This window comes from Rhizopus delemar, genomic scaffold (assembly GCF_000149305.1).
Source record: "Rhizopus delemar RA 99-880 supercont3.2 genomic scaffold, whole genome shotgun sequence".
In the NCBI taxonomy this organism is placed as follows: domain Eukaryota; kingdom Fungi; phylum Mucoromycota; class Mucoromycetes; order Mucorales; family Rhizopodaceae; genus Rhizopus; species Rhizopus delemar.
In genome coordinates this window covers 1,622,934-1,647,174 of record NW_027137828.1, presented here as the reverse complement: position 1 = coordinate 1,647,174, position 24,241 = coordinate 1,622,934, and the positions used below count along the sequence as shown (strand labels likewise).

General features: G+C 34.5%; 11 protein-coding genes across 11 annotated transcripts; 5 read left to right on the top strand and 6 right to left on the bottom strand.

The window, feature by feature from the left end:
- Positions 1–329: 329 nt before the first annotated feature.
- RO3G_02863 (uncharacterized protein) lies at positions 330–994 on the top strand (the record flags this gene model as incomplete). Its single annotated transcript, XM_067657454.1, has 2 exons — positions 330–777; positions 978–994. 2 exons carry the CDS (start codon positions 330–332, stop codon positions 992–994), a joined length of 465 nt encoding a protein of 154 aa, XP_067513555.1.
- A 917-nt stretch (positions 995–1,911) lies between these two features.
- On the top strand, positions 1,912–2,577 carry RO3G_02862 (uncharacterized protein; the record flags this gene model as incomplete). The annotated part of the gene is made up of 2 exons (XM_067657453.1): positions 1,912–2,412; positions 2,539–2,577. The coding sequence occupies 2 exons, from the start codon at positions 1,912–1,914 to the stop codon at positions 2,575–2,577; spliced, it is 540 nt and encodes a 179-aa protein (XP_067513554.1).
- A 146-nt stretch (positions 2,578–2,723) lies between these two features.
- Positions 2,724–4,224, bottom strand: RO3G_02861 (uncharacterized protein; the record flags this gene model as incomplete). Its single annotated transcript, XM_067657452.1, has 4 exons — positions 2,724–3,268; positions 3,329–3,674; positions 3,724–4,031; positions 4,095–4,224. 4 exons carry the CDS (start codon positions 4,222–4,224, stop codon positions 2,724–2,726), a joined length of 1,329 nt encoding a protein of 442 aa, XP_067513553.1.
- A 468-nt stretch (positions 4,225–4,692) lies between these two features.
- RO3G_02860 (uncharacterized protein) lies at positions 4,693–5,940 on the bottom strand (the record flags this gene model as incomplete). The annotated part of the gene is made up of 3 exons (XM_067657451.1): positions 4,693–5,001; positions 5,055–5,419; positions 5,472–5,940. The coding sequence occupies 3 exons, from the start codon at positions 5,938–5,940 to the stop codon at positions 4,693–4,695; spliced, it is 1,143 nt and encodes a 380-aa protein (XP_067513552.1).
- A 692-nt stretch (positions 5,941–6,632) lies between these two features.
- RO3G_02859 (uncharacterized protein) lies at positions 6,633–7,562 on the bottom strand (the record flags this gene model as incomplete). The annotated part of the gene is made up of 1 exon (XM_067657450.1): positions 6,633–7,562. One exon carries the CDS (start codon positions 7,560–7,562, stop codon positions 6,633–6,635), a length of 930 nt encoding a protein of 309 aa, XP_067513551.1.
- Positions 7,563–8,481: 919 nt separating this feature from the next.
- Positions 8,482–8,929, top strand: RO3G_02858 (uncharacterized protein; the record flags this gene model as incomplete). The annotated part of the gene is made up of 3 exons (XM_067657449.1): positions 8,482–8,560; positions 8,624–8,692; positions 8,757–8,929. 3 exons carry the CDS (start codon positions 8,482–8,484, stop codon positions 8,927–8,929), a joined length of 321 nt encoding a protein of 106 aa, XP_067513550.1.
- Positions 8,930–9,254: 325 nt separating this feature from the next.
- On the top strand, positions 9,255–10,337 carry RO3G_02857 (uncharacterized protein; the record flags this gene model as incomplete). Its single annotated transcript, XM_067657448.1, has 5 exons — positions 9,255–9,357; positions 9,416–9,484; positions 9,540–9,583; positions 9,636–9,769; positions 9,827–10,337. 5 exons carry the CDS (start codon positions 9,255–9,257, stop codon positions 10,335–10,337), a joined length of 861 nt encoding a protein of 286 aa, XP_067513549.1.
- Positions 10,338–10,372: 35 nt separating this feature from the next.
- Positions 10,373–15,335, bottom strand: RO3G_02856 (uncharacterized protein; the record flags this gene model as incomplete). The annotated part of the gene is made up of 12 exons (XM_067657447.1): positions 10,373–11,025; positions 11,082–11,758; positions 11,827–12,121; positions 12,229–13,037; positions 13,091–13,911; positions 13,973–14,130; positions 14,168–14,297; positions 14,349–14,527; positions 14,587–14,666; positions 14,716–14,747; positions 14,803–14,864; positions 15,272–15,335. 12 exons carry the CDS (start codon positions 15,333–15,335, stop codon positions 10,373–10,375), a joined length of 3,960 nt encoding a protein of 1,319 aa, XP_067513548.1.
- Positions 15,336–16,476: 1,141 nt separating this feature from the next.
- On the bottom strand, positions 16,477–18,675 carry RO3G_02855 (uncharacterized protein; the record flags this gene model as incomplete). Its single annotated transcript, XM_067657446.1, has 6 exons — positions 16,477–16,504; positions 16,666–17,420; positions 17,526–17,554; positions 17,742–17,874; positions 17,986–18,214; positions 18,266–18,675. The coding sequence occupies 6 exons, from the start codon at positions 18,673–18,675 to the stop codon at positions 16,477–16,479; spliced, it is 1,584 nt and encodes a 527-aa protein (XP_067513547.1).
- A 621-nt stretch (positions 18,676–19,296) lies between these two features.
- Positions 19,297–20,340, top strand: RO3G_02854 (uncharacterized protein; the record flags this gene model as incomplete). The annotated part of the gene is made up of 3 exons (XM_067657445.1): positions 19,297–19,426; positions 19,480–19,662; positions 19,730–20,340. The coding sequence occupies 3 exons, from the start codon at positions 19,297–19,299 to the stop codon at positions 20,338–20,340; spliced, it is 924 nt and encodes a 307-aa protein (XP_067513546.1).
- Positions 20,341–20,440: 100 nt separating this feature from the next.
- RO3G_02853 (uncharacterized protein) lies at positions 20,441–21,211 on the bottom strand (the record flags this gene model as incomplete). The annotated part of the gene is made up of 2 exons (XM_067657444.1): positions 20,441–21,060; positions 21,127–21,211. 2 exons carry the CDS (start codon positions 21,209–21,211, stop codon positions 20,441–20,443), a joined length of 705 nt encoding a protein of 234 aa, XP_067513545.1.
- Positions 21,212–24,241: the final 3,030 nt, after the last annotated feature.

Here is a 24,241-nt window from a genome sequence, read left to right as displayed (position 1 = left end):
CCCATTAAGGATGAATAGAATACAATGTTTTAAATTCAATGATCACACAACAATCTTGTTCAATTCATATTGAATAGGATGATAGAGATAGGATAAGGTTCAGAGTGATCCTTTCTCTAAAGAAATAGCAAAAGATCAGGAAAAAAGATACACAAACAATTCCTAGAGCGTAAAGTGTGTTTTCATCATCTAGCAAGAAAAACGTACGATTTAAACAACATACGTCATTTGAGCCTCATAAAAAAGGGTAAATTTATACTTTCTTTTTTTTTTTTTATTTATTTCTTTTCAAACTGTGTATCATCAAATCAAATAAAAATGAAAGAAAGATGAATAAGATTGATTTCGTTCCTATATGTGACTGGCCATTCATACATTATGATTGTGAACCTAAGCTAGAACGAATGAAAGAATCAAGCTGTAAAGATTTATTTTATCGGTGGACACAATCCGCTCTGGATACAACATGCATCGAAAGACCAAGAGAAATGAAATTGTTCTTTCGAGATGGACAAGTTGAGGGTGTAAGATTGGTGACAAAGGATGGATCTTGTCAAGATTTTTTATGTTTTGGAGGCAATTTACAATATATTCCACCAGAGCTGATCACTGACCCTGAATATCATTCAGAGTCTATTGATGTCTGGACTTTGGGTGTCACTCTCTATCGTTTATTGGTTGGGAAATATCCATTTGATGATGAATCGCTAAGCCATCAAGATTTATTTATGAAAATGTTTCAATCAGATTATACAATCCCAGTGAATTTGTCTAAAGGTAAATGAGCTTTTGAACCCACACCATTTATTCACATCCATTCACAGAAGCCCGCGGTTTAATTCATCAAATGATTGCGCCACAAGAAATTCGAATTCAACTCAATGATTTATTATCTCACCCATGGTTCACAACCAAAAAGAAAAAAAGACCGAAACCAATTCGATTATTAAAGAAAATCATTCAATTCATTTATAAAGGTCCTTATCCACCTTAACTACTTTTTTTTTTTTTTAAATATTAAAAAAACAAAGTCACTAAAAATTTTTTTTTTATTCATCTTTACTATAAATTACTCTATTTATTTTGGTTTTCTTTTTTTTTTTTTCCTTACACATAAACTATTAAAAGTTTCGATTATGCAAGTTTGCTGAAACTAATCGGTTTTAACTTTTCCTGAACGAAACAAGAAGAATGTTGGTTAACTTTAACAATACTATCTTTATGCTATCACATAATCATAGTTTCGCGGTTAATCTATACTTACTTAAAAAAGAAAAAGAAAAAAAGTCAAATTACACAATTGACAAAGAAAGGAGGGAGAAGAATGAAATGTTCAATAGCAGTCGTAAAGACAACTGGGCATCATTCAACATACCTTTCCAAAGAAAGAATTCCCATTTTAAGTGAGATAATTTAATATCCGAAATAAAAAGCTATTAAGCTTCACTCCTTGAAATACAAAAAGTCTTTACAATCGATTTATTTACTTTCTTGATTTAATGAAAACCAAGTAGGCAATGAGTTTATAAACAAAAAAAAAACTCCCATTTTTGACACTAGTCTTCATTTGTCTCACCTTTTTTTTTTTTTTTTTTTTTTTCTTTCTCCTTCTTTTCTTTAGTAAAAGAAGAAAGAAAACTCTAAAGTTGGTTACAAATTACCTATTCTTATTTTTATACTAAAAAGCCATGCATCACCCCTTTTTATGAAAACGCTAATTTAGAATGACGCAAAATCTATTTCCCGTTCATGAAAATGCACATTGAATGACGCAAATGGAATATTTCTTTTCTTTTATTCTCTTTCTTTTTATTTTTCTTGTGTTTCTTCCCACATATTTAAATAAATGGGTTAAAAAAAAAACTCTTTTTTTTCTCTTCTTTTTCTTTTCTGTAATTTTTATTTTTTATGATGACAAGCTATGACTTTCAACCACCAATGAATATGAACGCCATACGTTCTTCCATCGTTCAACGTATTAAACAACGCAACGTAGAAAAGACATGTCTAGATAACGGGTTACCTTCTCCTCCTATTGACACCTTTGAAAGTACAAAGTTACCGACAGACCAAGTGATGAATGCACTTTATGAACTTTCTTCTGATGACAAGCCTCTTTCTCCTGTTTCTACTACGAGTACGAGTACAAGTAGTAGTAGTAGTAGTAGTAGTAGTAGTAGTGAAGAATTAGATAAAGAATCTATTCGTCAAAGGATAAAATTACTTCAAGAAGAAAAGCATAAACTATTTCAAATGATGAAGGATTTATTAAATAATAAACCCAACCTACAGCGTTCACGTAGTATGAGCCATACAGAACATCCACCACACACCAGACCGATATCTCGGTATAATAACACTACTACCACTTCTAATCTCTGTACATTTCCTTCTACCAATCATCATCATACGGTAATATCATTTTTTAAAATACCTATTTTTTATTCACCCTTTTGTCTTTTAGCGTCGTTACATAGCATCAAGACCTCCTATTAGATCTAATTCCTATTCTTATTCTTCATTTCGTACTATGAATAGATACAATTCAAGACATTAAATCATATACAATCTGTTTGAATAACTTTCCCCTCTTCTTCTTTTCCCCTCTCCTACCCCTTTCTTTCCTTTCTCTCTCTCTCTCTCCTTTTATATAAAAGCATCTCTTTTTATCATTGTTACAAAAAAGTGTGTGCGTGTATACAAGTAACACAAAACTGTGTAATTTAATGTTTATGAAAGCAATTATTACAATGTCCCTTTTTAAATACGTTGGCTGTAAATTCATCACAACCACATTCAGTACATCTTGCAAAATAATCCGTTGTGGCCACCCTGACTTGTGGTGTATTAGGTGCTGTACGAATGGTTGTATTACTTTTAGAGGATTGCATCACAGGACGTGAACTAGAAGGTGGTGGAGGGGGTGTGCGTGTGGTTGGTATACGATGAGGAACAGGAGAAGGGTGGGGAGAAGGATGATTAAATGGATCCTGTACTTCTTCAGGTTCTTCTACAAAAGTTTGAATACGTGTGCTGCTAGAAATAGAACTGACCATGGGTGGTCGAGAGGGAATAGGAGGACCTGAAAGAACAGGCTCTGTATAATTCACTGGGAAAATACCACGACGACCTTCTAATTCACCCAACCACCAACCTTCATCTACTTCCTCTACTACTTGAATCAAATCATTTGTCTTGAACGAAAGTTCATCTGGGCTTGTTGCTCCAAAATCATACAGTGCCTTTCGTTTTGGTAATGAAGATTGTGCTACCCCAGAAAAAAAAAGTTATTAAGCGTCATTAATTTTTTTTTATAGCTGTATTTTACACCGTTTACGAGGTAATACAGGAGGAGGAATACTACGTGGTTGCTCTTCTTGTGTAAAAGAAAGCTTTCTAGCAATCGGTGTAGGTACGAGTCTTGGTGAGAGATGACTTGTGGAATCTGTACTTGGTTGTCTTGGTGAGAGATGACTCAAGGAATCCGTGCTTGCTTGTCTTGGAGCACTTAATTCAGGACGAGAGACAGACGTCATCTTGGTCTGACGGGCACTAAGAACAGAAGGAGTTCCTTTACCCCAATTTGATTTGACTTGTTTTACGATTTCCAAAGAACGAATTAAATATTGAGTTTGTAATTCTAATAGCTGTTCAAGTGCTTGGCAGTGTTCATCCTAAACAGAATCGAATCAGAAAAACAAGAAAACAAACCTGTTCGTTTACCTCAAACTCTTGTAATGAAGCCAACTTTTGGATCACGTCATATTCTGCTTCTTCGTACTTTATCTTGGCTGCTTGCATTTCTTGTTCAAGCTCCGGTTTTTCCTTTTTTGATTTTTGTAAACGAGCCAATTTAGCATCGTAATCCAATCGACGTGATTCCAACTTTTTACGAAGCGATTGATACTCTTTGAATTGATTCATGCCTTCTTCTAACTTGTCCAAATAATCATATTTCATTGAATTAGCAAAATCATCTTGACAGTCTGCCAATTTGCTTTGTGCTTGACCAAAATTAATTAAAGCATTACCTGATCGATTTGGTTTTATTAGAGCCCCCCTTTCTTTTGAACACATCCGATTCATTCACTTACCCAAAGACGCATCATCTGTAAATTCATTTCCATAACTTGTCCAACAAACACCCAAGATATCACCAGGCAACCTTTTGGATTTAAAATTATCTTCAGGAGATGGTTTACGCTTGGCTAACTGTGTTTGCATAATATTGGCTGCCGCATGTACTTTTTCAAACGCAATCCTCTTTCGATCCGTTTCTACTTCCAAACGTTGAAAGTCTTCGGTTTGTAAAGTGATTTTGGCAGATCCTAATCTTTCACCTGTCCACTTTTTATATAAAAAAAGAGTTAATTTCAAAAGATGAAGATGGAACTGATTACCTGTTTTAACTTTCCAATATTCTTAATCATGTTTATTGAATGTAGAGAAAGGAAAGAAAGAAAATAATAAAAAAAAATTATTTATAAAATAAAAATATGAAATGTCTGGACCCTTTCTAAATTAGTTACACGTGTGGAAAAAAGAAAGGAAAAAAAAAGGAGGGGGGGAATTTTTTTTTTTTTATTGAATATAAAATCCACAGAGATGTGTATTAAAGCATATGTGATGTGTTATGTGAGTGTATAAATGCCATATAAAGTTGTAAAATATAAACAAGACAATCCTTTATTATTATTGTCTCCATGCTGCATTTAATTGCATTAAGGAAAGTACAGCATCCATTGGATATTCAGGCTTCTTTTCTTCTTTCTTTGTCTTTTCTTCTTCTTTTCCTTCTTCGTTTCCTTTCATTGTCTCTTGATTATCTTGTTCAATTGAACTCTCATTCTTTACTGTTGATTGTTCACTCGATTCATTTATTGTAGTCAAATCAGTTTCCGTTTTTTGTTCATGTTCTGTTTGAGGTTCTGTACTTGACTTTTGTTCTGTACTTTCTGGTTGTTGATTTGCATTATTGTTTTGCATATCATTTGTAAGTGCCTACATCACACATCAATTCTCTTACTTTCTCTTTCGTCATCCTCTTTACTTACCAACATGCTATTATTCAACTGTTCCAACAATTGACGTTGTAAATCAGCAGGAAAATTCAAAAGCTTTGAAGCAGCCGCATTATCAATCTGTGGTAAAGGTGAATAATAGGCAGATAGATGAGGCGCTGGACTGGATAACATTTCACTGGGAGATCCTGCAGAACCTGATCCAGTCGTTGCCGATGTTGACATGGGAACACTCAATACGTTATTTACAATATGTTTCCTGCGCTCTTTTTCCATACGTTTCATACGACGCTTTTCAAATTCTTCTTTAATCCACTGCTGCTTTTCTTCACTCTCTGATGCACCATAGAGCTTATTGGCTCTTTTATTCACTCGGCATCTTAAATCATTGTCTTTATCTGTTGACAATATACATCAATAAGGCCATTTATATACCATCATCACACTTACTTCTTTCCTCATTATGAATACGCCACTTCTTCTTTCTTTCTCTATTAGAAGCACGTATGCTTTCTTTTTTGGCAATGTCCATTTCACTTAAAGGTTGATGAGTACGTTGTTGTTTCCTTGGTCTACCTTCTTGTTCTTCTTGTTGTTGTTGTTGTTGTTGTTTATGTTGTTCAAGTTGCTGTTCCAATTCATACTTTAACTGTTGTTGTTGTTGAGGATCACCACTGTTCGCAGCAGCAGCAGCAGCAGCAGCCGCAGCCGCAATGAACCCTGGTGGCATGTTATGACTATTGACAGCAGCCAAAACAGCTTCATGAAGTTGTTCTAAAGAATGAAATGCAGGTGGAGGATTACTGTTGCTAGTCACAGCTATCGTTGTGGTGTTGTTGTCCGTCGAAGAAGAGGTGGCAGTCTCATTGTTGGAAGTCACAGTGGGTGTTCCTTCACTTTTAGTAGGCGTGTTTTCCATTTTTTATTATTGCGAAATAGGGACTTTTTTTTTTTTTTTTTTTTCTTCCACAGAATTTTTTTTTAATAAAAAGAAAAAAATTGACTTTCAAAGTTCAAAAATTGAAAGAAGGTTATGAGATAAATAATAATAATAAAAAAAAAAAATAGACTTTTCTTTTTCAAAAAAAAAAAAAGAAGGGAAGGGAAGAAAAAATTCTTTTGGGCTTGCAAAAAAAAAAAAAAAAAAAAGAAACATTGGCCAATCATATGAAACATGAAATGTGACGTCAATTTTTCCTTTGATTGCTGTTGACGGAAAATAAAATGTCAACTATTTAAATTAGAAATCAGTGGTTGGCTATTTAAATTCACATCATAAAAGTATGTAGTAAAGTTAAATTGAAATGCCAGTGTTTATCAAAAAGTGGTACAAGTCTACAATCATTACTCTCAAGCATTTTTACTCTGGATTTCCTAAAGAGTCTTCACTTTTTTGACCTGATCCGGACGAAAACGATAAACACCAAGTCATCATGCACTCATTTGGGTTTAAACGTATATCTGGTCACAGTTTTAGCTTATGCTTTCTTTTCACAACCAATTCGCACATCAAGTCAACCGATCTCTCTTGATGTTTATTATAGCATGCGATTTGAAGGGAAAAGAAAAAGAAGGATCATTCTCTGTGATTGATAACAAGCATAAGGGATTTTATTCAATTTCTTGTATTTTTGATGAGCTTGACTTTTGATGTTCTTTCATCGCTTGTTGTGCTCGCTCGTGATCTTGTTCAAATTCTTTTTTTTCTATTTCTACCTTAGACAGTGTGTTCCTAACCATGGCAGATATGATGTCCAATCGATCTCCTTCTAAAGAACAAGCTACAGCCCAATAAAAATAAAGTTTACGAATCGCCAGTGCCACCTTCTTCTTTTTCTTTTCAGGCACCTCTTTAAGAACCTGCCAAAGATCAAACGTCGCACGATTGCATTCGGGAACCAAAAAAGTCAAATCTTTCAAGAGCAGTAACTTGAGATCGTATCTTGTTCCTGACCTTTGCTTTTCCAGTCGTTGTTCTTGAAGATGCAAAACACGTTCGACAATGTCTCCCAAAACGTCCTCTATGCTTCTGTAAGGACACGAGGGAGCGGTCGAGAACAAGACATGGACTGATAATTTTTCAATCACTTGCAGTGTATCCTGTGGATGTTCAAGCAAATCGCCTGTGGACCGACGCATGAGGTAACTGTAAATAGCAAGGATGTGAATCAAGTTCCAGATCAAGTGAGGACTCGTAGTTTGTTTGGTCATTGTCTTCAAATCAGGTAGCTCGTTGGGTAACTGAGGTATAGTGCTGTCTTGCTCCTCTTCAACTTCTTGAATTCCCTTGGGCCGATCTACAGTCCACCAGGGTATATAGTGCGGTAAGTCAAATGGATGTGAAAGGTTACTGCCTAATCTTGAAACCAACGATTCAAATTGCTTTCTTTCTTTCTCGGGTAATAATTCCCATATTTCTTCTGAATCTGCTTCTTCAAGATTGATATGTTTAAATCGTTCCAACAAGTTCTCTTGCTCATCTTCTCGCAGTAGATCTTCAGTCTCATCCTCATCTTCTAATCGTTTCAACATGGCCAGCATTTTACTTTTACTCTCCTTATCTACATCTCTGTTTTTTATTTCTTCCGTTACACTCTCTTTGTAAAAAGACTCGGTACACTCGGCATGTTCAAGATCTTTGTAGCAAGCAAGCGAACAATATCGAAGATTACAACGCGGACAAATGTAATTTGAAAATTGTTTCTCACAACTATAAAAAGCATGTAAGTTTCTTTTTTTTTCAACTGATATTGTTACATTTCACATAAAGTCTCCTTTAGTGGTTCTGGTTTCTCTTCCGTAAGGATTTTTAAAGAATTCATGAAAGCTTTTTATTTCATTTCCTTTCATTATTTATTAAAAAGGAAATCGCAGTCACATAGAATAGAACTGCTTGAATTGTAAAAGAAAGGGGGGGGGAAGCATTGTTTTCTTTTAAAGGCTTCATTGATCTGTTAGGATTTGGATCAAAAACTTTGCTGATAGCTGCTACATGAATTCTAAATTTCATCTATCCTAATAGCCGTGTGATGGCACTCAGATTTTACATGTCGGACTGAAGTAATAGCAAGTATTATTAGAGAGTGTTTTAAATACATCTTTCTTTTTAAATTAAAAGTTCATTACTTGTCCATCAGAAAACATGCTATTTTTATGAGTACTTTTATTTTGCTTCATGTTGATTTTTATACTCAGCACTTGATGATTCGATTTTTAAAGTTTTATCGACATTTTATACAAATAACTTGAAAGCGCCTTGCAAAGAGGAAAAGAAAGAGAGAAGAGAAATAAGATTAAAACACGAGCATAAATTGAAGTGGTTTAATATGCAAATTATTCCCTATAAATATTTGTGGAACAGCAGAAAAGATGAGGTTTTCTTGCATAAAAAAAGGAAAATCTTTATTTGCACACCAAACAAGTCTTTGCTTTTTCTCTTTCTTTCTTTTTTCTTTTATAAATGCATAAAGTCGTATTCACTTTGTTGGTTTTTACCGTCTTGACTGTATTTGGTCAGCAACAAGGAGAAGCATGTGAAGGTAAGAAAATGGAAAAAGATTTTTTACTTTTTTTTTTTCTTCTTATTTTCTCTCTTTTGTTAGGTGTCAAAATAATATATCCAAAATCAAGTTCAGTCATCAAAAGAAATGAAGAAATTTATATTATTCTTGGTAAATAATAGCATAAAACAAAAAAAAGATCAATTTTGACTTGTATTTCTCAAACAACAACTAGGCAACTCCTTAAAAAATAAAAACTACTACCTTAAACAAGTAAACTTTATTAGCAAAAATGGAACACAAGAAGAATCAAACACCGTTTGGACCGGACACGATGAGTTATTAAAAGTATCCGTTGTTCAACATAATTTAAATACAACAACTACTGGCACATTTACACTCAAGTAAAATAATAATCATTACTGCTTTTTTCTCTTTTCTTTTAATACATTGCAATAGTGCTGTCATCGAAGAAAACGATCGGGAGTGCCAGGTAGAATCCGGAAGCTTTGAAGTCATCTAAATTAAACATGTCCAAAAAAGGATATAAAAATAATAAATTGGTTGTGTAATCCTTTCCTCCTTTGCTCTTGATCTTAATATCTGATTTAGCGGCAAAAAAAAGGTACCAAGAAATTAAATAAAAAAAAATTCATTTTCCGTTTTTTTTTTCTATTCCTTTTTTTTTTTTTTTTTTTTCCTTTCCTCTTTTCTTTGTTCTTTCTATAAAAAAATGAAGTTTTCTATTAAGTTTGCCACATTGACTGCTTTAGCTTTCTTAAGCGTGTCTGTCAAGGCTGATAGTACATCTGATGCTATTGCTGCTTTCTGTGATGGTATTTAATGATAGCCTTGTTAAAAAGAATCTTTAATTGACATATTTATTACAAATAGGTCTTAATGTAACATCACCAGTTGCTACAGATGTAGTTGTTGCTGGACAAAATGCTACAGTGACAGTCAGTAAGTTCATGAATACAATTAAATGCTCAAAAATGATAATAAACTCTATTTATAGCTCGTGTCCCAAATGACAAAACAAAGACAATTACCGGACTTGATGTAAACCAAAAAAAAAAAAATCTCCCTTGCATACAAGCTAATTTTATTTTAGTTGTACTCTGTTGGTAGTGATGGCACACCTAAATATGTCAAGAACACATGGTCTGGTAACTACACACTAAACACTCAAGCCTCTCTTAAGGACGCCATTCCTTCTGATGCGTCTGCTGGTCTTTATTATTTCCGGTAATTATTCTCTTTTGAGATAGGACAAAAAAAAATTAAACTCCTCCTTTTACATAGTGTCTGGGTTACCAACATCATTGATGGAGCACACGGTCCAGATTGTATCAAGACCTCCAACAATTTCAAGGTGACTACAGGTACTCACACCAATGCTGCTGGATTCACTTCTTATGCTGAGCATTTGAATGATGAAACAATTTATAAGCCAGAACACATCAAGGGTTGCTTTGGTCTCAAGGTTACCAGTCCTGCTGAAGGTGACTCTACCAAGCAAGGTAACCATGTCTCAATCACATTAAACCGTGACAGCGCCTCTCAAACTGAGGCATTGACTAAAGTGGATATCTACAAGAAGTCAAGCGACGGTCAAGATGAACTCGTCGATGCTGTATGGGCTGGCCACGAAGCTATCACAAACATTATCACCTTGAAGGACCAAATCAAGATTCCTAATGACAAATATGATGCTGATGCACAATATTATTATAAAATTCAAGTTACTAGCTCTGTTCAAAAGGATGAAACTTGTACTTTCCAATCTAGCTACTTCAAGATCTATGCTGCTTAACTTGTGTAATATGTACTGTTTTTCTTTTATTATTATTAAATAAATTCTGCTAAAGTCAACTTGATATAAGTACTTGTACTCTCAGTACCTTCTGATGGTAAATCGAAAAATAATTGACGAGCCAAGTCTACATGCGATTCAAATTGTGTGCCTTCCTTAAAAAATGTACTCTTCTGAAACCGTTTTTGATTGATCTCACACCACTTTTCCCAAAACTTTCTGATCGCTCTTTCAATAATCATGGGCAAATCTAATGCTTGTTCTTTTCTTTCAGGCAAATCCTCATAGGCAGTGGATAATACCTCAACCGCAATCTGACGTTCAGCCGGGTCTGCAAACCAACCAAGAAAAGATTCAACAGCCAAGGCAAAATTGAATTCCTCTGCTGTTTTTTCGAGTACGGTGGGGTCTCGGGGTAAGCTGTGGTTTTTGATCATCAGTCCCTTGGATCGGTCCAGGACAGACCACACTTGAGGAAAGAAGTGGGTCGAAGGCACACGGTTTAGGGATCCATCGTTCTTTCGGCGGTGAAGCCATAATTTGTTAGAGTTTGGGAAATAATGGCAAATGGTCTCAGGTGTGATTTCCTTATCTGTTACAGTGAGGTCCATCTGAATCACTTTTTCAATCATTTCTGTTGGTCCATCGGTTGACAGCTGATGAGCCTCTAATACAGTATGAGGAGCACCTAATGAACAACCTTAGTCCGTTTCTGATTTTATCAGTAAAGAACTCCTTGTTTACCTATTTCCGCAATAAATACATAGGAATCACGATAATTCACTTGTCGAATCATTGTACTTCCCATTTGCTCTAATGAAAATAAGGCCACGTCCGTCAAATGTTCTGTAAATTCATCCTTGGATGCCATCACAACCACAGCACCTTGCATAAGTGATCCCAAGAAGTCCACAAATCTTTGACTTTCTTCCTCAGAAATGTGGGTGTCAAAAGAAGCACGTTCCAAAATCATGGCCTTTTGAAGATTGATAACCCAGACATGAATACCTCTAGAGTTAGCCTCCATCGTGGTACCATTGATCTCGACCTTGGCAAAGTTGCCCGCATGGTATCCACCCGATTGAGCCTTGATCACGACCGCTTTGGATTCCTGCGTGATGACGAGTGGAATATAGCTGTTCTGCTCAGAGGGAACGGTTGCCTTGCTGGAGAGCTCAGGGCCAGAGAGGATGGTGCTCAAGAGTGACTTGAGCTCAAAAGGAGATAGCTGCATTAATTGTTCTATAGCTTCTTCTTCGTTGCATCCATGAATGCGACTGATTTCCTCTCGCAAGGCAATGATGATATAATGTGTACGAAGACGAAGAATACCTTCAAATAAATAAGGTTGTGTACGAATCAGGTTACCCAAATAAGTGATGATCTCTTGTACCATCGGTCCTTCTCGAACGTCATCACTACTATTTAAAACAAAAAAAAAAGTGTTTAGCCAGGCAATAACCAAAAAAAGATACCCTTTCATATTTACCAGTGATCAGTAATCATCTTGTTGAGAGTATCAGGGGCTACAGGCATAGAGATAAAGTATTCTAAAGGACCTGATCCAATACTGACTTGCTTTTGACGAATGACAAGGTCTGTAATATTAATGGTGAGTGAAGGGACGTTTTTACACAAGAGTCCAGCGGCTTGTCGAGCAATGGACCAATATTGGAGCCGTTTTGATTTAAGATAAACTTCCTCAATTAAGTCCATGATGGTTGACTCTATTTGTTGAATATAATAATTCATAGGTCTGCAAGAAGCCAAATATTGCAACAAGTCTACATAAAAAATCAGCAGGTGCAAAAAAAAAAAAAAAAAAAAAAAAAAAAAAAAAAAAAAAAAAAAAAAAAAAAAAAAAAAACACTTTGCAACACCCGTTACTTACCAATTTGATCATACAAGTTAAAAGATGCAACTAAGCTTCCAACAGCTTGATCAAATTGTGAATCATCTCCCAAAGTCAAAGCAAGCATCTCAGTAGGCGACTCCGTACTATGCTTATGATCGGGTATGATACCCGTCCTCTTTTCTTCTGGTTTTGGCGATTCCGATAAGCGAGGCTCTTTTAATTTAAACTGAGTCTCATCTGTCTTGAGTTTTGACAAGGCATTAGCCAACTCATCAAAGTAAACACCGTCATGTAATTTGTCAAGAGGAGATGCCAATGATTTACCATAAAAGGTGGTTGTATGTCTTCTCTTGGGAGTCCTTCCTCCGTGAGGCGTTGGGGTACTCGCCTGTGTCATACTCTCGTTATAGCCTAATCTCTTTTTCTTGTTCGTCATTGATTGAGCCATGATACGAGGCCAATCGATTTCTGGTTTGTGAGTCAAGAAATCAAGGGATTCAATATTGCTGGTATGAATTGTTTCGGCCAACCGACAGAGTCGGACACGGACATTACCGCCACAGATGTCACCGCTGCGAAGACTACTAAAGAAATTCAACAAGTTTTTACTATCTTGAGCTCGAGCAGCGCCGAGTAAAGCGTGAGTTAGCAAAACAACCATGGTCGGTCGACCGTGGTAGTACCAGTGGCGGTTGGTGAAATTGAGTTCGTTTTCAAATTCGGAAACAAGGTAATCTGGATCCGAGTTGATGTAAAATTCGTTATTATCCATAAAATGGGGTGTAAATGCATATAGTTGTCCTTCAATCTTGTATAAGCGACAAGTACCTAGCACACCAATAGGCCTATGTAATGGTTATCGGTCATAAGTTCATAGATATACTTCATATTCTGTTACCTTTTTGGTCTTCCACTCATGGATAGTTTTGTATTAAGGCCCAATCCAGCATAGACATCAACCAATGCTTGCGCAGGCAAAATAGTAGTTGTAGAAGGGATCTGCTCTAAAGTTTGGGTTTCTACGCCATAAGTAGACAAGGTTGATTGGAGTCTTTGGTCCTCGGATAGTAACACAATCTGAATTAGATTCTCTTTATGCATTTTGTGAAATCGGCGACCCAATGGATCTACCTCGGAAGGGGAAACGAGATGTTCTGTAATAAGTCCTCCCAAGAAATAAAGTGAGAGAGCCCAAACAAGGGGAACGTTGTCATTTGGTAGACGACTTTGGGAATGTGGGTTGGCTTTTTCTGCTTCTATTGATTCTTTGGGTACGTAATAAAGCTCAGGAAGTAAAGGAACACCATCATGGTTCATGATGATCAGCTCATTCAATTTTATTCGATATTCTTCCGCTCGGTCGGGGTTGCTAGTGAACAGACCATCAAGTACAAGATAAGTAAAGAATAAGGGCCATTCAGATTCAATATCTTCAAACACCTGAAGCTCATTCGCATTGTAATGTAGCCGACTAGTATCCTCTAATGCGGTTTGGTGTCCATCTCGCAGAAATCGTTTCATACCATACTTTCCCTCCAGCTTTTTTATTGCTTCTTCTCTTGTTTGCTCAACTAGTTCTTCATCTTCAACTGCAAAGGCAGGAAATCCTATAACCGAAAGCACAGAACCATCGATCTCTTTTGAATTAGATTCACGAGGTAAAAAGCTGTGTAAAGTAGTTGAATTTCGAGTCAACTCATCAGGTAGTACATGAATGACCTATACGCCTTTACTCAATATCATCCAACATATATCTATTTATATTGCTCTTGTCACCTACAGTCGAAAGACCTCCACGAGCACCAAAGAGATTGATACCATCGATCGCACGTAACGCGGAAACGGCCATACCAATCGAAGAAGAATTAAGTTCAGGCTGACCATGATTAATCTTGTTTCCTCTTTCCCAAATACCATAATCAGGTGTACGATAAGCGCCTAAAATGCACATGTTACTTCCTTCTTGCTTTCTTACTGATGTACATACGTTCTATATAAAATACAAGATTTTGTACAAAGTCTACTTCATCTTGGGTATAAATAATACTAAAGCCGGCTGTGGTCATATCTGCTAACGCCAATAAAAATAAGCTAGTTGCATCAATCTGTTCTTAAAGATTAAACTAAACATTTTAAATACTAAACTGTTTCTGTACCTGTAAATGGCCCCATTCAAAGTCACCCACGACCACTTCACCTGTTGCTGTATTGTATTTCGCATGTAGAGAATGTTCTAAAGATTGTGTTTGTTTGAATTGTTCTACCTTATGTGATTGACGCATCATGGCAAACAAGAGACCCCGCATTAATTTGATTACCGAATACTGAAGTTCAACTGCGGGAGAGAGTTAAAAAGCGGGAAAAAAAAAATAACAATATAGCATTCTCTCTTACAAGCTCTTCCTGTGCTATCGTCGATCCTTCGATAAGCCAGCGCTAAGCCATAGACAGCATATATGGAATATACATTATCTCTTTTATAGGTGTGAGCATACATCTAATAAATACAAATCCTTTGCTTACCTAACCCAAGCATCAGTATAATCTCCATGTGTCTAAAAAAGAGGAAAGTGTGTCAGGATAAGCTTTCTTGCTATTAATAAAACTTACTGTAATAGCAGTAGAAGCAGGCATTAAGCCACTAGCAGGATGCTGCTTACTAAGTATAGTAGCTTGTATAATATGATGATAATAATCTAGTCTATTTAATATTTCTTTTCTTGATGACATATAAAGAAAATATGAAAGAGAGAAAAAGAGAGAATTTAGATCAAAATACATTACAGAATTATAAAAAAGGGGGAGTTTCAAATTGACATTTTTTTTGATAAGCTTGTCATTTTGCTATCTTCACTTTTCAGACGATTTTAAACTATTCAAGACAAAGTGTAAATGAAATTTAAACAAGATATTCGTTTTATAGCAAATAAGAGATCTAATATTAAACGATAATCTTGCTAAGTCTTTATTGAAAGAATGTCGTGCTCTGGATGATGATTAAAAAATTATCATTATTATATTTAGGATATTGGTGGTCTTTTCTTTCTTTTCCTTTCCACATAGAGATGCTTATGCTTACCATGCTCTTGAAGACATTTATATCTCGACTCCAAGGTATACCACATGCTTGAAACCAAGGACATCTTATCCGTAAATTTACTTGATGCGTTTCAAATAACAAATCTTACACGGATCGCAGACCCTAGATAATTTATTGAGTAGCTCTACTTGCAGAAATTGTTTTGTGTTTGAGTTCAACTCTGTAATATTCATGAACACATTTATCAAAAGAAACTTTTCTTGTAGAAAGTTCTGTACTCTCCGACAAGGTTTTACAAAAACCCCTTTTACTCTGGATAACATATGGGTTTTGCTATCAGGAAAATGTGCTCTGCTATGTGTTATTTTCCTATAACTAGAGCATCTGACAGAACAGTTGTTCACTTTTTATTGGCTTTTCTTCCGTTTCTCTTGCTCCCTATTTGAAATTGGCTTTCACTAGCAACCGATACCAATTTTAGTAGAAAAAAAAACTTGCATTATCCGTATGAAGCCTAAAGTCATCGGCAATTCCTGAATTATACATTTGGCATTGGTAATGTTCTTTACTGTAATATCTTAAATTTCCACAGTCTTTGCACTCTACGTCGATCATTAGACAGTCATAATACTGATTTATTTTTCTTGATATGTTATTCACCTTTAAAGCCATTCTTAATAACTACAGCTTTCTTTTTTCTAAAATTGATTTTATTCTAGTTTAAATAATGATTTTAAGTCTCAATGAGAAATTTAAGAATTAAAATGAGGAACAAAAGGGTATTCAAGTAATTATATGCTAGTACAGTAAAGAAACTCCTCCTTTATTGATCAAGACACATATTAGAATACTGATGGCTAAACCTAAACGCGCCGAACAAATCATATATCCATTAATTCGAAGATGTCTAAGCAGCCATTTTGTGCTTTTTATTTTAAATCTGGTATTACTGATAATTACAGCTATATTTTACTTGTTTCGAACTTTTTACTATAAATTGGACATGATCGGACACTGTTAATATCCAGTTACATGTTGAACAAGTACAGAAAGTAACAGCATTGGTCAGTCATAAAGGTTACTAAGTGGCGTGAATTCTAGCGTTGCTTACGGATGTCTGAATATATCTTTTAGTTATAATAAGGTACCAAACTAGTATATATCATTTTATAGCCATAAGAGCACACGTTATCTGACTTTGCTTGATAAAACCATCCAAATTTCAATTTTATTTTATAAAATAATTAAAATCGTTTGAATTCAGTGGAGATGCTATATCACGTATCAATAAGAATCGCTTCTAATTCATCCGAACTCAACTTCTTCGGTAGTTCACATCTTGAATAGGCACTTGATAATATCTCTTGTAGTAGTGTAGTAGTCCATCTATCATTGTACATTAGTAAATAAACGCATGCTTTTGTTATATTTACTTTTCTTCTCCTGCAGTAGGCCAAACAATTCTACCAATATATTCCACATCTACTTGTATCTGTTGAAAGGTAGCCGTATCCATTTGAATCTGTCTTGTCACTTCCAAGAATGCCTTTAATGCAATCCGTAAAAGACCATGATAAACCGCCACAGGTGTAGGCTCCACTTGTCTATAGATTTCTATTCTTTCAGCAAACAATTTATCAATATTATAATTCATCATCGTTTCCATCCCAAATCGTCCAAGGCCTGGTACTGAATCTGAGGATACCAAGCTGTGTGCTGACTGTATTCCTGATTCATGTTCATAAATCATAGATTGCTGCTTTTGTGGAAAGATGGACGTCACTGATTTTTCGATTTGCTTTAATCTTTCAAATGCAAGCGTAGTCCAGATAGAAGACGCTTTATTTACTATATCTGATGTGCTCTTAAAAAGATAAGCTTCTTGTATTTTAGATGATAAGAGATACCCGTCTTGCATCATTTGTTGATTGAGTAAATATTGCCCTACTTGCATATATTTTTCAATCATGGTTTTCATATCAACTACGATAGCTGGATTCAAGGGTGCGTCTGGATTGGGTGCACGGTATCTGAACTCGTTCTTTGTATAAAATTCATGTGAAAAGGTGGAATAAACTTGAATGATACAATTCTCTGCAAGATCATAACAAAGACGAGAAATAACAAACATAAAAAGTTGCACCGAAGATGAGTGCGTTATCGTTGTAGCATAGTGTGACTGAATATTCTGCAATAATAATAAAAAATAAGCATTATGTAATGTGTACAGCGCATATACTACCTCCAATTCAGCTATAATATCATTCCATACTGTTCTTAGTCCATTTCTTACATAATCCACTGAATCTTCATCAAAGTATCCTTTTAATGGTAATAAACACACTTTAATTATATGTTCCGTCAGCCATGTTTGAATATCTTGAATAAATTGTGCTATTCTATCTGTGTCTGTATGTTTTGTCTCATTTAAATAACAAATAAACTTTCGGATTCGTTCTAATAAGTTTCAAATTAAAGCAAAATTCTCTACTCATTATCTATTATTTACCTTTAAAACCAAAGAGTGCAGTGCGAAACAAAGTATAAACAAGATTGTCTTTCCATTTTGAATCAAATAAAGTCATACGTTCATTGATTTTTGTTACTGAAGCCAAAGCGATTGCATGACTTGATATTGATACCTTTAATTGGTTTAAATACTTCATTTCTTTTACTAAATCATCACCGAGTAGAATGTTTCCCTTCCAAAAAATTAGAAGCACTGCTTATGTTTTTGTCGTATTATTACTTACAGGTAATTCAGTCAATTTACTGACTAAAACAAAGAATTCATCTATTAGTGGGTTAATAAAACCCAGTAGATATTCTTTGGCTTCTTCTTTTTCTTTTTCTTCCTCTTCAGTCAAAAGTAGCTCTTTGAAATTGTTTACCATGTCATCCAAAGGAGTAATATAGTACAGCATCAAGTCACCTACACTTTGTTGCTGCTCATTTTGCTTTCTTTTGATAATAGCTGTTTGTCTATTATGCATTTTAGTTGATGCGAAAATTATTATTCTTTTAATTATTTACATTTGAATATATTCTCTTTGTAATTTACGTTTATCCTCACCCAATAATATCAACAGTTTTACATTTTCCACTAAAGATTTCTCTTGTTGCATCTCGGTCCAAATATCTTCTTTAATTTTTTCCATAATTGCTTTACACTCCTTTTCTATCCCTTTGAAAGCTGCTGTATGATCTAATAGTCGCTTTGTCTTTGTATAATGTCGGATTGCTTGTGCATATTTCTGTTTATTCGAGTAATATTGAAGTCGGTTGGGTAAGTCAAATATAAATTGGAGTCTTTTGAGTGAATTGTGAGTCGTAGAGAGCTGTTGAATCTTGGTGCGATTAGGTCCCAAAGTCTCGTTAATTCGTTTCGACTGACTGGATATATTGGCAATATTTTCATTTAGTCTGCTCATTTCGGATTCCATGTTTTCTACATTAGACCTCATCTATTATAATACTTTTTAATACTTCAAACCCCATCTTTTTTCCTATTGAAACACACCTTTCTTATTGTATCTGTTGCGCTAATGAATTTGTTGTAATTTTCATATACTAAAGTCTTCATGTCACCATCAATTTCTCTAATTTCTACATAAAGAATATTGGTTTCAGAGTTTAATAAGTTGTATAAAATAAAACCTCCAACAAGAGAATTATCTATTTCAACCAATTCTCGAAGTGTTTTTTCTTTTAGTAAAAAGGCGAAATATTTGCTTGAATTAAATGTGTTTCCGTCTACTTAATTGTAAATTATGCATATAAATGAAAACTATTCTGTATGTACCCAAGTCAAATGGTCTTTCTTCTGGTTGAATGGTTGCTATTGTAGATTTTCCGTTGATTCCATAATATTTCTTTAAGATACTATTTCTTTCATGAGGATTTGTTTTTCTATTAACAGATGCAGCGTTCTCCATCTATTTATATATGGCATAGACACACAAGAAAATAACACCCCCTTTTTTTGGTCAGTTTTCTAACTGACTTTCAATTATGTAACCTTTTTTTTTTAGTTCGTCCTTTCACTCTCTTTCTTTTCATTACACATGTCTTTACTTAAAAATACAAAGTCTCTATTTTCAAGAACCAATCTCGGAAGATTTAGAGCTACGCGTTCCTTCTCAGCAACAAAAGCAATTTACAGCGAAAATACAGAAAAATCCATTCGAGATTTTCGTAAGTTCTAATGAATTTATCTTTTAAAGAAATCCTTTTCACCTGTTTATTAGCCTGGTTACTTTCTAATGATAAACCGCGTATCTCTAAGTATCCCTATGAAACAGAAGAGGCAGGCCCTCTCATGAATATTTTACCAATCAGTATACAGCATGCCCTTTCAAAATGGGTAGGTAGTCGTATACTTCAATTAAATACAGGGCATGATTATTTTCCTGATCAATTCATGGTAGGAGGTGAGCGTGCTTTTTTTTTAAAAAAATTATCATTATACGATGTATGCTGAAAAATAGTTATTTGTAGCTAGTTTAGCCACTCGAAAAGCCCTCCAATTATTATCTAATCAATTAAGCTATGGATCAAAAGAAGAAATTCAACCAGAAGTGGAGACCATTTTTGGACCAGCCCTTCTTCACCGATATATGAACTCTGCACCTACAAATGCCAATATATCTATTGAGTTACCCCAGATTTACGATGTGAACGTGGAAGATGTCTGGGTCACTTTGGGTAACTCTGAAGCCTTCGCAGGCAACAAAAAATACGACACGTTTCGATGGATGACATTACAAGTGGGGCTTATTAGATCGTCTAATGAAGAGGAGGAATCTTTTGATGAACATAAGCAACGAATTAGGGCAAGCATTGTAGAAGGAATTCAGGTCTACGTCGATGTAACAGTGGATGCAGATGTTGTCTACCATGCAGTAGAGAAGGAAACGAACAACATACTATTACATGATGAAGGGAGACGTAATATACGTGTACGATTTGCAACTCCCTATTTCCAGCCTGCTCGTAAAATGGTATCAAGAAGAGATCCAGAAACTGGATATCCAGACAATGATTGGAGCTGGAGAATTGTAGACGTTGATCAATTAATAGAGAAAGAATCAATGAATGAATCTGTTTAAAAACATTTTTCTTTTTACGCGTTAACTGACGCGTTTTTTATTTTATTTAAAATAAAAAAGAATTGTATTGTAAAAAAAAATACATGATGCGGTTTTTTATTTAGTTGCTGGTACCAACACAATAGGCTCTACCGTCATCGAGATTGTCACAGACATGGCTACCAGAGCGGTGGAGACCTGCATTCCAATTGTAGAGTTGAGTGGTAGAGATGCCGTTTCTCTTGGCAAAGTCACCACACCAGCTGTCAGAAGAAGTGACAGTAGAGTACTTGTTACAGGTAGAGATGATATGTCTAACAGCGTTGGAAGGAGCACTGGCAGGGGTAGAGCTCCAGTCATCACCAGGTCTTGATTGGGTGACCTTAGAGGAAGAGGACTTCTTGGTAGTAGTCTTCTTGGTGGTCTTCTTAGTGGTCTTCTTAGACTTCTTAGTGGTCTTCTTAGAGGACTTCTTAGTGGTCTTCTTAGAGGACTTCTTGGAGTGCTTCTTGAAAGAGGCTGCCTTCTTCTTGGCAAGTGCCAACTTTTTACCAGTAAGGCCTTGAGTTTTGTAGAACCAGGTTCTTTTACCAAGGGAACCAGCCTTGACACAGTAAGGTTTGCCAGCCTCAAGAGCAGTGCAGTCACCAATGTTGAGATTATCAACATTTAATCTATACAAGCTTTGAATAGAAATCTTCTTATCAGCGGCAATAGAGCTGCAAGTGTCACCTTCTTTGGCTATATGTACAATCAATTTGTTAAAAAGGGTTTAATTTTTTTTATCTTGTTATTAAAGGTAATTACCAATATATTCTTCACCACAGTTAGTAGAAAGTGCGGAAGCAGCAGAGACAAAAGCAAGGGCGGTAGCGGCGATAGCAAACTTCATTTTATAAGTGATAGGAATGGGTGAGTGTGTATGAGAAAAGAAAGGTAAGAGAATTCGAAGAAGTAAAAACTTGAGCTGATTAAAAAAATAAAAAAGCAAGAATACCTTTCTTTATATACTTCAACAGAGCTTGTTCCTGGTTTCACTGAATTAATTTTTGTGTAAAATTTCATGTTATCTAAATCTACCAAATAATTTAAAGACTTCTCTCCGATGATATATGTGATACATTAAATTTGCCCCTCCTTCTTTCAATAGGACTATTTCTATAAATGGAACAACTCATCGTGTGCTGACAGCCAAAGTAAAGCAAAGAATCCCGTTTATGCCAACAATGACACGCACGTTTCCCTTCTTTCCCTTTTTTAGAAAGAAATAACTGTATTTTTGGATAAAAATTAGTATCGTATTTATTCTGTTACAGAAAATAGGTATGATATCTCCTGGCTTTGTTTTCTGGAGGCTACTATTGCGTCTTGTTATTGATCTAATTCACTTTATATCATGATTTATTATTTGTTAATAATGAATAAGGACATGATTCATAATGGGAACTTATTTTTTTTTTTAAAAAAAAAAAGATCTAAAAAGAAGAAGCCCGGTCACTTTGTAAAAAGAAAAAGCACCATCCTTTTTTTGTAGTTAACAGTGCTACATATGCGCTTTTGTAATTAAATCATTGGGTATAGTTTTCTAGTTCTTATATTTAATTATTATTTTGTTTTTCTTTATAAAAAGTCTCAAATCTGACAAGGAACAATCAATTATAATTGGGCTCAAATAGACAGTATATAATTACAGGATACATTTCTTCTATATTGTGAGATTAAATAGGAATGATTACATTTAAAGAAGATTGTGCTAACTCGTGTCCAAAATGAGAATACAAGTATCCGTAGAATATTATTACAGTAGCAGAACATAATAAATACCTGCAACATGCTTATCTACACTTGCGTACATTAGGTTTATTCAACTGCTTTTCTTTTTAAATAACTTGTATATTTGCAATGCCTCTTTCTTTGTTTAGCTATAATCGTAATAATGAAATAGAACGTGCAGAGCATAACTCAGAACATTTATCGTGCATTTTTTTTTTTTTTTTTTTTTTTTTTTTTTGCAGAAAATCAATCTTTATTAAGCGCAAAATATTGAAGCGCGTCTCCTTTAACAAGTTCGGGTATGAAATGCAAAGTAAAATTAATTGTATTATGTTGCTTGTAATGTAAAGGTATCTTTTAAAAGGATATTAGTGTACTGTTATGAAGATTTTAATTGTAAAATGGATTAAAGAACAATTTTACTCTAAGATAGAACTAGTCTGTTTGCTTGCTCTACATTGCATCCTAAAGCATCATATGAGTTGGGCTACAGTCAAATAATTCTATTTTTCTACCTGTTTACTGTGTAAATTAAAGTCCAATCATTCTTTGAGATAAATAAATAGTTCAGGTCTTCATAGTGTCCAAATTAATCTCGTATCACATGAACCTTTGCATGGTAGCCCTTTTGTTTCGGAATGACGAGAATATTAAAAAACGCTCTATTCAAAGGATTCTCTTTTCCAAGTTTTCTGTACTCTCAGTTAGCTTTGAGTAGACTGTTGAGAAGTTCTTTCTATTCCTCTGTTAAAATTCCCTATAAAGAAATACTTTTGAACTTTTTTATGTAATTTAATTGCATTAAAAAATATTCTTTACAACTTTATCCAAATAGATTTCTTCATGAAACTTCAAAGGGTATTTAGAAGCAACTCTATAACCAGTACCTTTGTTTTTCATAAGCTGGGTTCATTAATTTGTTATTTTATAAAAAACAAATTAAATATTTGAAATCCAGATAAAGCTGCATTAATAAAAAAGCCTCGGCCATGTCAAGATCCAATGTATTCATCTTTTTTGATAGAAAGTCGTAGTTTCTTTGTCTTTCTTAAAAGTCTTGATTTATCAAAAGACAATACATGATGCTAATAGTTAAAATGGCACTATTGTTGATTTTTGTCGAATTATATACCGTTATTGTTAAACTATTTTTAATGTATAAAAAACTAGCACTACAAGTGAACTTGCTAAAAAACGACGATAATATTGAGGAATTGAAAGATCCTCTGCTATTTTTGCTAAGTTACAGATAGACTTTGAAGTGTTTAGAAGTCAATCAAGGGAAATTAAGCATAAATACGATTACTCTGCAATTTTTTTTTATATGAAAGGTTTTAATGTCGTTGCACTCTTCAATAATCGCCTTTTATGGCTGTATGTTGCACAAAAACTTTCTTTTTAGAAAAAATAAAATAAAAATTTTTGATTGATCAGACATCTTGAACATATATGAAAAGAAAATGCATGTTGTAGACAATTTCCCATCTTGTTTGAGCTATTTATTGCATAAAATTAATCTGTAAGATTTTTAGTATTGATATGAATATTTTCAAATTTTTTGTAGACTTCAAGTATTTTTATGATTTAAAGGCGTTTTTGGATAGAAGTTTTGTCGATAAAAAAAATCCTAGAAATATAACCAAGTAATAGGGAATCTACGGTTACCTCCCTCCCTAGCTATGACAAAAAACAAAGCTTCTGGGCTTAGTGTTATGCTCATATTTGATAGCTTTTAATGTGATATCAAGCATGATCAAAGGTGTCGAGATTTGTGTAATGCTTTTTTTAAGGTGTATTTATTCAGGTGCACAGAATAAAGAATATATGCCAGCATACAATTTATTATTATAATAATGTTTAAATGAGAAGTTTAGAGCGATGACTGATGTTTATATAAAATATATAGCCCTCTGTATAGATTCTAAGATGGTATGTTTATGTAGTGAGATATTTGCAGATAATAAATCTTAGAATTAAAAGGGAAATAGTACTTGAAAACTAGTGAATGAGTCTCTATGTAACCTCTTTATTAGATTTCAAGACGAGAGAGAGAACCCATTTAATCAAACTATGCCTTTATATAGAAAATAAAATTATTCAGGGATCGAAGTGAGTTCAAGGTCAATTTTAGTATTGAGCTTGAATAATA